At 41.3% G+C, this 15,000-nt stretch overlaps 1 protein-coding gene across 1 annotated transcript in view; it reads left to right on the top strand.

Moving 5' to 3' along the window:
• Positions 1 to 15,000, top strand: part of NRP2 (neuropilin 2) — a gene marked incomplete at its 5' end in the record, with an annotated part of 108,248 nt that overhangs the window by 53,733 nt on the left and 39,515 nt on the right. Inside the window, one exon of the mRNA XM_074191562.1 lies at positions 13,777 to 14,039. Coding sequence (XP_074047663.1) covers positions 13,777 to 14,039 — 263 coding nt within the window. The remainder of the gene's footprint in view (positions 1 to 13,776; positions 14,040 to 15,000) is intronic.

Genomic DNA, 15,000 nt, shown 5'->3' with positions numbered 1-15,000 from the left:
TTACTCTTTCTTTCACTCTTTCCTTTTTGAGTCTTTTTGTCTTCTGCCTTTCTTCCTTTTTTATATCCCTTGTTTCCTTGCGTTAGACCTCAGAAAAATATGGCTCTTATTTCCCAGAAGAATGTATCTCTTTGAACTTAAGAAATCTCTTTTCTTCTTTCTTTCTTTCTTTCTTCCTTCCTTCCTTCCTTTCTTTCTTTCTTTCCTCTTTTTCTCTTTCTCCCTTCCTTTTTTTTCTTTCTTTCTCTTTTGTTCTTTCTTTCACTCTTTCCTTCTTTTGCTTTTTTTTTTTCAGTAGTGCCAAGTGGTCTCATATATAGCTGGCCCCTGCCCTAGCTTCCCTTGATACTTAAGGCTAAAAAAGAATGCTGACTTGAACTAGAACATACTGGGTAGCCTAGGAAATATGGAAGAGGTCTGAGGGAAAAAAAAAAAAGAAATGAGGGTTTGAACTGCTCTTTCCAAAATATGCACCGACAGTCCAAGACTGGTGTTCAGACACGCCTTCTCTCCTCCACTTCCTGGGTCTCATTCACTTTGCCTCAGGGAGAGACCATTATCTTAAGGACAGATGCTTTGTGGTGAGCATAGACTGTGGGGGCATCCAGTGTAACTGTGCCTGCTTTCCCATTGGATCATAGTATCTATTCCAGAGAAAAACATTTTTGTATTTCAAGTGTTTATCTCTTCAGCATTTGAGTGCTCTGAAAGATTAATATCTGAAGATCATCAGGGCCTCAGGCAACAGGAGAGAACACTTACCCCAGTCCCAGACTTAATAACCCTCCCCCATCTCACTCACTGTAATAATGTTTAATTAATATAATGAGCCTCCTGCAAGTAGGAGAAAAAATACTTATTTTTATAACCCAGACTAGATTTTTCATTTCATTTCCTCTCCCTTGAGAATTTCACCAATTAATTGGCTGCCTTTTTTTCCCTTCCCCCCCCCTTTTCCAAATGTAAAGGAGCCAAGCTTGGTGTGTATGTGTGAGGGGGGCAGTAGGGTGAGTTTGGGGTCAGTTTCACAGAGACTCGGGTGGAGGAATGCAAGCATGGATCACGTTCAGTGGGTGAGGTTTACTGGTTCATAGGATCATAGATTTAGACTTGGAAAGAATTTTAAAGGTCAATTTGTCTAAATCTCTTCTTTTTGTACAGATGAGGAAACTGAGGCCAATAAAGGTCAGGTTACTTGCCCAAGATAGTGTACAGGAAAGATTTGAATCCTAGTCTTAGGCTATGAAGCCTAGACTTTTTTTCACTGTGACCTGTGAATAAGGCCTCTTAATAATTCTGCTACACATTCAAGCCCTCTCTGAGTTACAACCCCATCTTCCTTTACTAATTAGGTCTTTTCTTGGTGTGGCTGAGCCCATCAATCCTTGAAAAAGAGCCAAAATTCTCCTCTGAAAACAAATAGTGGGACCTTAGGGACTTCCTCATGACTCAGTCACTCTGGAGCTTCCCTCGTCACCTCCTCTTCTTCTTCCTCTTTGTCCAGCTGTTGCCCCTCACCTGAAGGCCCCTGTCAACGGAATTTCGCTACTGGTTGGGAATTTCAGCCCTTGTCTTCACCACTCTATCTGATTCATTACACCCTGTGGTTTTTGGGGGCCTTTCTGAGCAAGCTCACAGTTTGGGCAGAAGTCCAACATATGGCTGAGAGGAAGGTTCAGGAAGGGAGTTCAACCATAAGGAACTACTAAGTCTAATGTTGATCCTGCCTTAAGAAATTAGGAAGAAAAATAATTATTTTCTCATTCCACCTTCTAAGCATAATCCCCAAGTTTGGAGAAGAGGGGCTAGTAATCCACACATGAGAGTAGAAAAGAAATCATAATATCATTCCCATGTTCACTCCCTCAGTCTTCTCATCCTTTTTTGGGCACCCTCTGTACTTCCCTTCTCCTAATAAAACTCACTGATAGATTTCAAGTGAGAGAGGATAGAAAGCCTTTTCTGTTCAGGGTGGTCTTTTCTTCTTCTTTAAAAAAAAAGCCCCAAGGGTAAGCAGTTGGGAGAAAGGAAACAGCTGTGCTTAGATTAGGGGCAGGGCAAATGCTAATGGAGTTCAAAGTTGCTGGCACCCTCCAAGTCAAACCTGAAAGCTTTTCTATGTTATCAGACACTTTTGCACTTCACAAAATAGGGAAACATTCTGCCTCTTTAAGAGATGGGCACCATATGTCCGCATCTCCCACCCATACCCCTTACTTCTATTAGATAGGTAAACCAAAATAATGAACTTTGGAGAGAAGGAAGGCTCCAGTCAAGCATCACAAGGAACAGAGGAATAAGAAGAAGAGAGGAAAGGAAAGGGAGAGGACATTGGATTAGAATTGTCTGTAGAAACTACTTTAAATTCCTTAAATATTTTCTGGTTTAGTTGTTCCCTATTTTTTTTTTCTTCTTTTCCCTTTTAAGTCTTATTTTTCTTTTTTTGGTCAGTAGTGATTGCTACCCGAGGCTGACTAATAACAGCTAGCATTTCTATAGAATTTCATGATTTGCAAAGAACTTTACAAATGGGATCTTATTTTATCTTTACCACCATCCTGGGAGGCAGTAGATGTTATTATTATCATCCCCATTTTTAATGATGAGGTCACTGAAGCAGACAGAGGAAAGTGATCATATGTCTAGTGTGCACCTAGTGTCTCGGGTCAGATTTGAACTCAGGTCTGCCAGTCACTATGTCAGTACTCCATCCACTATGCTGCCCAGGTAATAAGATGCCTCCTGGTTTCATTGTGCTGGTTTTTGTTTTCCAAAACACTTGCTCTCAGTCCACTTGTTTTCTTTTTTTTTTTTAACTTCTATTTTTACTCCAAATTGCTGAGATTTTTCCTTCCATTTCATTTCCTTCTTAGCAATTCCATGACCCCCACTGATGAGAGGAAAGCTAGTCCCCACAGGGCTTCCAAAATCCTAAATTGTCCAAAGGCATCTTAACTTGGTACTCCCCCTAGTATTCAACAGTGATCCCTAGATGACTGATGCTTAATGGATGTTTGCTGAATGAATATTTGTTGACTGAGCTCTGAATGGCCACATCTGTCCTCCTCTGTTTTGTATACAGAAATCCTTTCAGTTTTCATGTTCCTCAGAGATAACATATTTTCTACAAATTTTCTCAGGCTTCCCATCCATAAACAGAATTCTTCATGAGACAATTTACAGGATTTTCTACAAGATCAAATTTTTGTCTCTAAGGGATAAAGCAAAAACTCCACTGGATATATGGGGAACCTCAGAGACATTCCAATGATAGACCACAGCCGTTTATCCTCTTTGTGAATCATATTAAGACAATGCCAGTTTGCTTTGGTGTAAATCAAGAAGAAAATAATTGGGGGGAGTGTGCTTCTTTTGTGGTAGTCGGAGACAGCTGTCAGTTGTGTGGTGCTGCTAATGGTGGTGCTACTGGTGGAGGTGCTGGTACAAGGCAGAACCTCTGTGTGAGGAAAACTATATATACTAAAGAGTTAGATGGTGCAGAGCTTATTGAGAGGCAACAAGGGATAGGAGGAAGAGTCATTGTCCTGTAGTCAAGGTTCAAGACCTGGGTTTGAGTCCCAATTGGTAGCTGTGTGATCATGGACCTTTACCTCTCTGAACCTTGGGGACTTCATCTGTAAAATCCCCTAGTTGTTAATTTTTTTTCCTTCAAAAAAAATTATTTTATACTGATTTATCTGTTTACATGTTATATTGCTCATTAAAATGTATCTCTTTGATATCAAATTTTTTCTTCTTTCCTTCCTTTCTTCTGTCTCATTTTTTTTACTTTCACTCTTATTTTTTCAATTTTTCTTCCAAATTTTTTGTAATCCCAGTATTTCACACAATACCAATTGTATGCTTAACAAAACTTGATAAATTGAATTTAGTTGAACTTAAATGTGTTCTAGAAATTTTAGTTGTCATTGCATGAAGTCAGAAGGAACTGTTAAATAGGAAAATGCCAATGGTCTGGATAGAGGTATATCGATTGAATACATTTTGGTCATCTTTAGAGACCTAAAGCATCTCAGCAGAGACTCCCTAAACATAAGTCTTGGAGGGACCCCATGTATCAACTGTTCTCTCAATGCCTTTTCATAGGAATACTCCATTTGGATTACTCAGCATTACTCAGTAACAGGAAGAGCTACCAGGGGCACAGGCATTTGGAATAGTGTCTCATTATGAAAGAGGTCATGGTATTTACACATGGAAGGGTTGAAAGAACAGGGCCTTTGCTTCAAAGTTCAAATATGGAGCTCAACTGGGAATGACTCAGGAATTCTGCTATTATATAAGTGGGATTTACAGATGCCTAATATCTTTGTGAAATATAAGCAATCCTCTTATCTCCTTATTTAGAGTCTTGACTAAGAAATGAGTAGCTGATTGGGCTATTGAATTGATTCATTAGAGCAGGGAATGACGCATCTTGAGAATTAAGTCTGGGTGTGGGTGGATGGGTGTTGATTCACAAGGTAAAGAAAGTGGTTTCCTAATTGGTTTGATTTTGACAGTGGTCTAGCCCTGACTGTGTGGACAAATTAAGTTCTGAGGATCTCCACAGGTGGGACTGACAACCTGAACATTAGGTGGGGGGGCAGGGTGGGGGTGATTGAATTGCCTTCAAAGAGATCATTGTGGTTTTGGTGGTTTGGCTGAGGCATAGCCACTGAAAATACAAAGGGTTCAGTTTTGCAGGCAGTAGACAGTGGTAGATCACTGAAGACCAGGAATGATTTGTCTAAAAGAAGGTCATTGTGTAGCTTGAATTGAAAATGGAAGAGAACTTCAAGACCTATGACCTCAAGGAGGTCAAAGACAGAAGGAAAGGTCCCATATACTCCAAAAATATTCATAGCAGCATTTTTTTTGTCATAATAAAGAACTAGAATCAAGACCATCAACTAGGGAATGGCTAAGCAAATTGTGGCACATGAAGGTGATGGAATATTAGTGTATCATAAGAAATGATAGCTATGAAGAATGCAGGGAAGCATAGGAAGACTTGTGAATTGATACAGAGTAAGTAAGCAAAACCAGGAAAACAGCACAATAGCAACTCTGACAATGTTCTTTCTATTTATATGGACTCTAGAATACTGTGGAATTATAAGGACTAAGTTCGAATTCAGAGAAAACATGAGATATACTTCCTCCTTTTTAGAGGTGAAGGATTGTAGGTATGGAATGTTGAATATAATGTCAGATTTATTTAATGTGTTCATTAGTTTTGCCAAACTGATTTTTAAAATTTTCTTATTTTATTCTTTGTTTCAAGGGATTCAAAAAAAGAATGTGATATAAAAATAAAACTAAATAAAAATGTTGTTAATGCAAGAAAGCAGGTAGTCATTAATGGTTACATAAGGAAGAGGGCAGAAAGTGAAATATCCCTGGTTTTGCAGAAGAGACAGCAGGGAAAATTTGGATTCTTTTTACTTGGCCTGAGGTCTTGAAGGTCAGGGCTTCCTGCCAGTGTGTGGAACAATGAAAAAAAGGAAGGATAGGATATAAGAAGCAGGTACTGGGCTTGAATCTGCAGTTGCCAGAAAAGATAGCAATAGACATAAGGAATGTATAGATCCCTATAAGACAAAGCCTGAGAAAGGGGGGTTGGTTCTCTACAAGAAAGCAGGAAAAACCTTGGATACATACTGCTGAGATCATTCAGAGTTAATGTTTTCCTTAACTGAATATTAATTTAGGAACCCAGGCCAATGCAGAATGACCTGGAGAAGCCAGCTGAGGAGCTAACTCATGTTTTAAGCATGACCTATATGAAGAGACTACCTCTCCTGCGGCAGTGAATATTCTTTCAGATGGTTGTCCTCGTAGGAGGGCAAGTTACTAGCCAGGAGATGTGTGTGTTGGGCAGATGGTGCATTTGGTTCCCAATAGCCAGGAGGAGCAGACTGGTGATTTATTTGTGAATTTGGTAAGGCGCAGTCACAATCGATCGAGTTGCTATCTGGCCAGCAAGGGTCATGTGTTTGTGCTGCTCTCATTCAACCAAAGCCAGATGCAGCTATAAATCTCCAGGTGAAACATCAGGAGACCCCCATTCCAGAGACAGCAGCAGGTTAACCATGCCTGAATGGCCCCGTCCTCTGAGATGCCTCTCTGACCTTCTGAACTTTTGTTGTCCATCCCCATGGGATTGTTTCCACGGTGTCATGGGCAACAACAGATGTTTTCAGTCAAAGATCCAGTAGAATGCCTCCAAAGTATTTCAAGTCCTGAAGGAGAGGGATTGTATCTCCGGGATGTTTTTTCTTCCCTCTACTTCAGCAGCTACACATATTTCCTTTCAATTGTTCTTTCTTTGCTGGAAGCTGTCCATTAATGGCACAGGGACCATTAGCTACAAGAACAGTGAGGCTCCAGCATGCTGTTTTTCCCTTTAACTCAACCATTATCTTGTTCTGGTAGAACTCCTTAACACATCTGTTTTGTTTGGGTCCTATCATGTTAAGAGAGTGACCCTTTTGATTTCATGCCTACCTTTCCCCCAATCAATCAACAAGTCATTTATTGAACACTCCACTCCCTGTGCCCAACAGAGCGTCCCCTTGAAGAGACTGCTTGGGGCTGTAGAAAGAGCTGTCATGAATTTGTGATGCACTGTCATGATACCCCAGGCCCACTCCAGGCCTCTTCTTTTCAAATTAAAATTAGGAAGAAATTTGTGATTTCTGATCAAAAATCATATCGGGCAGGTTTTTCACCCTGGTTTGTGTTTTGATGGCTTTCCACATCATGAGTGTGTTGGGAGTCCTCATGAGAATCTGCCTTTTCTCATTTTCCTGCTCATTTTCTCAGTTTAGGGCTCAGGACACAGCTGGGTGTGAGACCTTCTGCTTCCCTTGCTGTGCTCTGATTCCCTCACTTTGCTCTCCAGGCTCTCCCATTCCTGAGGCTTCACTTTGCTCCCCCGAACTTTGCTTCACCCCATAATGACTCTACTGAACACACAGCTGTTCTCCAGGTACAAACCAACCCAACAGGTTGAGCAAGCTGCTGGCACTCAATATATACGTTCCTTTATGGCTTTCATGCTTGTCTCTGACTGGTCACTTTCAAGACCACTTCCTAATGTTTATAGCTTTTCCGTATGCTGGAGAAGATCAAGGACCTACTTCTTCCTAAAGTAAACCATTTGGTCTCTTAGCATCCCCAGGTCTTGAATACTGGGTGTGAAACCTGAATTTGTATTTCTTATTGCATGATTCTCAAGTTTGCAACCCTGTACTTTTATGAACATCAGTTCCCTCCTCTATAAAATGGTCACATAATACATTCTCTATCTACTTCCTAGAGCTTTGTGAGTAATGTACTTTATAAACCTTAAAGCTCTTAATGTGAGTTGTTATTATCTGACCCAGTTCTGGTTAGTCACATCTTAGGGCTTTTCAAATAACAGGTAGGGCAGCTAGGTGGTACAGTGAATGGATGGAGCACTGACCTTGGAGTCAGGAGGATGGGAGTTTGAATACAGTCTCAGACACTTGACTCTTACTAGCTGTGTGATCTTGGGTAAGTCACTTAACCCTGATTGCCTGGCATCCAGGGGCATCTCCAGTCCTGAGTCATATCTGGTCATTGAATCTTAGATGACTCTGGAGGAGTCACTGGACCCAGATAATTCTGGAGGAGAAACTGAGGCTGGTGACTTAGCACAGCCTTCCCTCATTCAAATCCAGTTCATATGCTTGTTATGGCATCACCTCCCTGATGTTATGGTCTTCTTCAAAAATGAAGGACTGATGGGGCAAAACCCACCCTGGAGTCAGGAGGACCTGAATTCAGTTTATAATAATTACCTAACTTTGTGATGTTGGGCAAGTCACTTAATCCCATTGCCTAGCAAAAAAACAAAAACAAAAACAAAACAAATAAATAATATTTTTTTAATAAATGGACTAATATTTACAAGTCCTGTAGTGTAGTAGATTCTCCCAAGAGTAAATATCAGATTTCAGTGTTCCAAAATTTAAGGTCAAGGTTTTGAATCTCTGAGACTAGACTGGAATTCTCAGGGTCATTTTGAGCAGGGATTTCTCCCACTCCTCTTTAGACTTATTCTTCACTGTGACCTTGGATCAGCTCTGACCTCGCCCTAAGTGAAAGGAAATACTTTTCAATCCAGCATGTGTTTGTCTGGTATCTTCTATTAATGCCTCAAATTTGCATATCATCTTTCTTCCCTAGAGCTCATAGCACTTTAATAGGAAGTAGGGCACAAATGGTTTAATAGAGATGACCAAATGGTTGAAAAACTGAAATTCCTAAGTTCCAAGATCACATCTCCTGGACAAGTGAAGAGAAAGCCACATGGCACAGTGGAGCTAACATCAGCTATGAAACCAGCCAAGTAACCTTCTTGGGTCTCTATTCTTCTCTAAAATCAGAAGGTTGGGCAAGATGGCATTTAAGGTCTTTCTAGCTCCAGATCTTTACACCTGACTGTGTTGGGAGGGGGGGGCTTTAAGTGTTACCTAGGTAAATGATTATAAGTTATATCAACAAAACATTTATTTAAGCACAAGTACTGAGGATACAAAAACATAAATGAGACCATTCATCATCAAGGAGTGAACCTATTGCAGTTTGCTAGAGAGAAGTACTGTTTTGAGTGGGAGAGCACTAACAGCTGTAAGGATTAAGGTAGTCAGACCCTGCCTCTTTCTCACATACCCACATCCAAGATGGTAGCAGCCTATCTCCAGGACCTAGGGAGAGAAGTAAAGGCCGGATGTTCTCCATTATGGAGGGAATGGAAAAAATCAATGGACTTTAAATTACAGCAGGACAAGTGGTGGCTGGGTAGAAGAATGTTCTTATGGTGAAGGTTGTTAGACAGCAGAGTGTACAGATGATGAGCCTAAGGAATCTCTTTCTCCAAGAGTCAACATCTGCTTCCTTGGATATATAAGAACAGCTGCCCGGAGGCAGGGGGTGGACTAGATGACCTCTGGGGATTCCTTTCTATCTCAAAATTCTATATTAGTGTGAGACTGAACCGCCACCTACTAAAGTTGGATAGAAAAGCTATGGGGATAATTAGAGCCTAGTGGAACTTTTGGGGAGCAGCAGGGTCAGAAGGCTTAAGGGGTCCTAGGAGAATGGATCTTGTTTCTAACAAAAAAAAAAAACTTGGACAAATCAGGGAAATCTGGTCTTCTGGCAGACATCTTGTTTCTGATTAAAAAAGAAAAAAGCTTGGACCAATCAGGGGAATCCGGTCTTCTGGCAGACATCAGTCACCCTGAGGATTTTCCTACTTTGTTATGACTCAGGGGGTAAGCTCTTAGAATTTATTAATGGAGAGATAATATATAAAACAAGAGTGATTGTAATAGTCCTGCTTTACTCTTCCCTGGACAGACCACATCTGGAATATTATATTTGGTTTTGTGTACCACATTTTAGAAGACGTTGACAAGTTCAATTAGTATTCTTCTTGGATGCTTCCTCATGGTGTGAGTGCTAAGTTCATGGAAGCTTATCACCAAAAAGTTGGCCTCCAGTTGGTGAATTTTTCTTACCACAGGAAATTTATAAAGATGATCTAGTGAGACATAGAAGGATTAGGATCTATTTTGGTCAAATGGAATATTCACACTAATGAATAATGTATAGTTGAAGTATTGAATTATTATTGGTAACATGGTGTACTTTTAGAAGAAGGCAATGAGGATGATAGACAACACCAAAACATAATTGGAGAACGAGAGGTGCTCAGCCTGGAGACAAAGATATTTAGAGATTGGAGCAATTGTTGTCTTTGACTATTTGAAAAAGATCTCATGCTGTAAAAGGATAAGAACTGTACTGTTTGACCTTTTAGATTATATCAAGGACCAAGAGGTGGGAGTAATAGATAGGTAGATTTCAGGCCCATGGAAGGAAAATGGTTCCTAACTATTAGAACTTCAAGAAAGTGGATTGTACTGCCTTGAGAAAATATATTTAGATAGCAATTTTCTTGTCATTCTTGGACTTCAGGTAGAAATTAAATGATTAGTCAGGTCTATTGTAGATAGGATTTCTGATTCAGATCAGACTAACTCTCTGGAATCCCTTCCAACTCTGAAATACTATAAGTCAGTCCATTTTCACTTCAGTATTATCTTGAAGACCTCTATAAATCTTCCAGTCAAATCAAACCCTCTTTCTCTCGGTCAGGGGTATAGACTCCTGAGACCAAAGCAGAATCCTCAGAGTGACACTGAAATGAAATATCTCCTACCCCTCCATGGATTTGCCCTACTTGGGACCCAACCTCTACCATGACCTTGGATCAGTTCTGGTCTCCCTTTGTGAAGGACAAGAGATACTTTCCAGTCCAGCACGGGCTTAACTCATGGGTACTACTAATTCCTCGAATTTGCATATCATCTTTCTTCCCTAGAGCTCCTAGCACTTAATAGGCAAATAGGGAGCAAATGGTTTAACAGTGAAAACCAGAGCTCTGCTGGTCTCTGGATACCACAGATGAGTGGATTAGCTTGGATGTCAGTGGTGAATTATGTTCCCCTCAGCAGCCTCCACCGTTCTTAGCACTTCACCAGCATTAACTCCCTGATCTTCAGAATGGCCCTACAAACTACAGTATTATCACCTTCTTGGAAAGCAAGGAAGAAGACACCCCTGCATCCTTGGGGTAGCAACTCCATAAGGTTTTGGGTTGAATGATACCCTTTGTTTGGGTAGCAATATATGGAAGTAAAATAGACTTGCCAGCGCCATTCTCCACACCTCCATGCAGATTCCTTTTCCACCTAGTAATTTCTCACTGTTGCACTGTCTCCCTGACTCTTAAGAACATAAATTCACACGAGTGACAGCATTTCTTGCCAAGCAATTTTTAGTCAGTAAGTAGGTCTTGTTGTTTGAGAAAAATATGAAAGGGAACATAGATTGCCAAGTCTTTGAAATGCAATTCCTTTCACCCATGAGGAGAAGCAAGTGATGACTTTTAAATTATAAGGAGTGGGAGAGGGGACCTCTTTGGTTAAGTAGATGGCTTGGGATGATCTTTTCTTTGCTCTTGCAATGCCTAGGGAAAGGATGGGAGCTCCAGAAGACTGATATGTTTTGAAGGATACCAAGGCTCAGCGATGCCCACTTCTTTTCTATCTCTAACATCAACAGTTGTAATTTTTTCTCATTCATTTATCATTTATTCATTTAATTTATATTTATTAAGTACCTATATATGTATAGAATCAGAGAGTGACTGAAAAGAAATAGAAGTGTTTTATACTAATTCACCAAGCATTTATTGAATACCTGCTACTTGCCCAATACTGAGCTAGGCACAGAGACTAAAAACAAAAAGACAAATGGTGTTTTACCCTCCAAAGAGCTTACATCTTATGGGGGGGGGGGGATGGCATAGACAGATAGACAGAAAGATAGAGAGATGGAGAGATAGATAGATAATAGATATAGCTTGATAGATTATAGACATATATAGATGATAGCTACATATAGATTGATAGATGTAGATGATAGATGATGAACAGGGATAGGGAGAGAGACAGAGACAGAGAGAGAGAGATAATAATGACAAAAATATATGGAGAGAAAGTATAAAGTGGCTTTTTTAGGGAGAGAAAGTACTAGCATTTGGGAGATAACATGTAGTTGGTAGTACTTGAGATGAAATCCTTTGAAGCTAGTCAGGGGCTTTAGGAGGTAGAGGTAAGGAAGTAATGCATTCCAGGTATGTGGAAAAACCAGTACAAAGGCAAGTCATGGCTCTTGCCCTCTAGAAGCCTCTCATTTAGTTGAAGATGAAACTAAAAATCAAACAATTTGGTGACAGTATAATAGGCGATGTGTAGTTACACGCCCAAATGAATGAGAGATGCAGAGCAGTTAAGTGCTTCTAGAAGCTGAGAATAGGGAGAAATTCTTGTGGACTAGGTACAGTGGGGAGGGAAGTGCACAGGTACTGAATAAATACAAAGTATTTATGCTATGGTAGAGTGCAACTATTCCAGCTTGAAAAGAAGGTTCATGTGAGTTGGCAATCCTATGGTTGGAAAAGACTGGGCCAGATTATAGAGGGCCTTGAATGCCAAATTGAGTCTATTCCCAGGGTAGACTCTATCCATAGAAGAGATTTTTAAATGCTATTACCTAACTAGGATAGTTGTTGCTGTTACTGTATTTTAGAATCTCTCCTGTGCTTATTTGAGTGTGAAATGGAAACCACTCACACTTAGTAAAAAGAGATCTTGCTTGTTTTGGTCTTTGTTTTGTTTTGTTTTGTTGCAACTTGGGTATGGAGGAGGGGAGGGAAGCCAAGGAGCCAAATTCAATTCAGGATAATTTGGGGGTGGGTGGGGAGGGGGATAAGACAGCAACAGAAGTCAGAGCATATGCTGTGAAATTTGTGTAATTTGACTCGAAGGCTAGAAATGAAGGAGAAGGAATCAGAGGGAACGGAATTTGACAGTGAAAGGGCATTTATTCTTGACTTATTGATAAAGAGTCTGGGGAACAGGACTAGGCCGGAAGAGCGAGGGGGAAGAGACCATTGCCTGCTAGGTAACTTCCAGGGTGACCACCTCTTGGATCACCTGGTCCTGGCTTAGCCAGGATGGTGTTAGCCAAGGTGGCAGTGGCAGAAGAATAGTAAATAATTCTAGAAATTACCTAGCTTCTGCTGCACTGAGGTCTCAGGGTCTCTCAGCCTCATTCTTTACCTACCCAGGCTCCCTATTTTTACCTGCATGTAATCATCCAGTTGTGGAGGATACCAAAGTGTTATGCTATTTATTGCCTATGTTCTATGCTAGATCTTCAGTGAAAATAGTATTCCTATCACTTTGCAGGAGATTTTTAGGCATAGCTTTTGAACAGAAGGTATGCCTGTATGCTTTATGTTTACCTAGAGGCAGATGCAATTGATTTACATCGACAATGGCCAGTCTGTCCTTTGGACAAGCGGTCAGATACCCCCATGAGTTGAGATTTGCAGGTGCAAACCACTGGCCCCAGTTTCTTATTGGTTACAAACTGGCAGGCATGGTATTAGCCTATAATATTGGGAACTTGGTATTCTGCTTGGTATTTGATTTGTTTTTGAAACCAAACAGCAATTAAATTCATTCTCCAAAAATCTGGAAGGGGAAAACCCTAATTTTCTAGGATATTTATATTCGGTGCTAAAAGTGAAGCTCTGTTCTAGAGGCCCCCAGAGCTCATTAGTGATAATGATGGTTGTTGTTATCATTGGATCTGCGTGTGTATGGCTTTCTACAAAAAGGCAGCCAAGGGCAAGGCTCCCCAGGCTGGACTGGGAAAGGAATGGGTTGTATGTGCCCATTTGGTGACACCCTTGCTGTGCCCCCTCCTCCCCAAACCCTCCCACTTCCCCAAACCCCACCTCCTCCTTACATTGTGGTTTCTAAATGATGATAGGTGTCTCTGAATCCCAGAAGTCATCTAACATCATGGGTAGAGATGTGACAGCTAAAATGCCTCCTTTGTGATAAGAGCTAAAGGCAAGATATTATATAGGCTAGTCACAGCAGTCTGGAGGAGGCCTTTTGGGTGACTCCAATTGGCAGCCACTATCCCCTACACTTAGGCCAGTTGTGGTTTGGGAAAAGATCAAACCAGTCACCCTCTCAGCCTCAACTTTCACCCCAGGGTCCTGGTCCATTGGGGTCCTATTTGGAAACAAAGCTCCAATCCTTAGTGTCATTGAGAGGGGCTAAAGGTACCACTCTGCTTTGGGTTTGTTTCTGGCAGATGGTCGGAACTATTTGAGGCTGCAGAGCAATGGAAGGAGAGAAGAGCAGCACGGCCGGCTCATCAGCCCTGCCCTCTACCTGCCCAGGAGCCCTGTGTGTATGGAATTCCAATACCAAGCCACAGGTGGCAGTGGGATCGCTCTGCAAGTGGTTCGGAAAGCAAGCCAGGCCAGCAAGCTCCTCTGGGTCATTCGAGAGGACCAAGGCAGCGAGTGGAGACAAGGAAGGATCATCCTGCCAAGTGATGAAATGGAGTATCAGGTGAGGTGATCAAAGGAGATTTGTGTGAAGATTCCAGGGAATCATCTTGAGCCTTATTTCAATATTTCAAAGGACTGTGCCCATTCATCATTAGGGAACGTGGTTAAGCTCCGCTGTTTTCATTGTGTTTCTCCCGTTGCCATAGCAACTAAATGACACTCTTATTTGTTATTCAGAATGTGCCTATCTGTACACCCAGACTTGGCTCTTTGTTCCTCCCATTGCTTCTCTATTACTGAAATCTTTTCTGGACAAATGCTTCACACCCCCCCCCCTCCATTTTATTTTAGATTGTTATCTGGTAGCCAGACAAAGGGACACAAAAAGCCAGAAAAATAAATACAAACAAACCTTTCCCTCTAGAAAGGAAAAGCCAAGTCTATTACTTAAGATTCTCTGAAGGAAATATAAACAGCCTTTCCTGACCTGCCTTAATGAATCTGTGCCAGGGAAGGGGAGTGGAAGCTGCCTAGCTCTCTCTGTGGCCCTTGTATCTGATCCAGTCCTAAACTAATCATTTCTCTCCAGTTGATCAGGCTTTTATGATCTTAAGGGGGGTGGGGGGGGGAGAGAGAGAGAGAGACTGAGGCACAGAAGAAGGAGCTTCTCTGGTAGGCTGGGCAGAAATCACCCGAGGCACCCTTTGGAATAGGTGATTCCATACCAGCTTCAGCATTAACCTTCTCCTCCCCAGCCAAGAAGCAGCAACAGATGGCGGGTGAGGCAGCCAACTGTTTGCTTAGCTTGCCAGAGGACATGTGCTAGTTTGCAGAGAGAGAACTGAGTGAGGGAGAGAAAAAGAGTGATGATTTAACATTGCAGAGCAAAGACACCTCTGTTTGCTCACTGCCCTTCCCATCCCCGTGTTAGAGGGGTGTTGTTGAGAGTCATTTTCTCCTGGTTATAATGAAGCTGTGCCCTCAAAGCAAAGTGAATCCATATGCTGCCTTTCTTCCAATGT

This window comes from Macrotis lagotis, chromosome 6 (genome assembly GCF_037893015.1).
Source record: "Macrotis lagotis isolate mMagLag1 chromosome 6, bilby.v1.9.chrom.fasta, whole genome shotgun sequence".
NCBI classification, from domain to species: domain Eukaryota; kingdom Metazoa; phylum Chordata; class Mammalia; order Peramelemorphia; family Peramelidae; genus Macrotis; species Macrotis lagotis.
The sequence above is the reverse complement of the archived record's forward strand: the minus strand, read 5'-3'. Positions and strand labels throughout refer to the sequence as shown.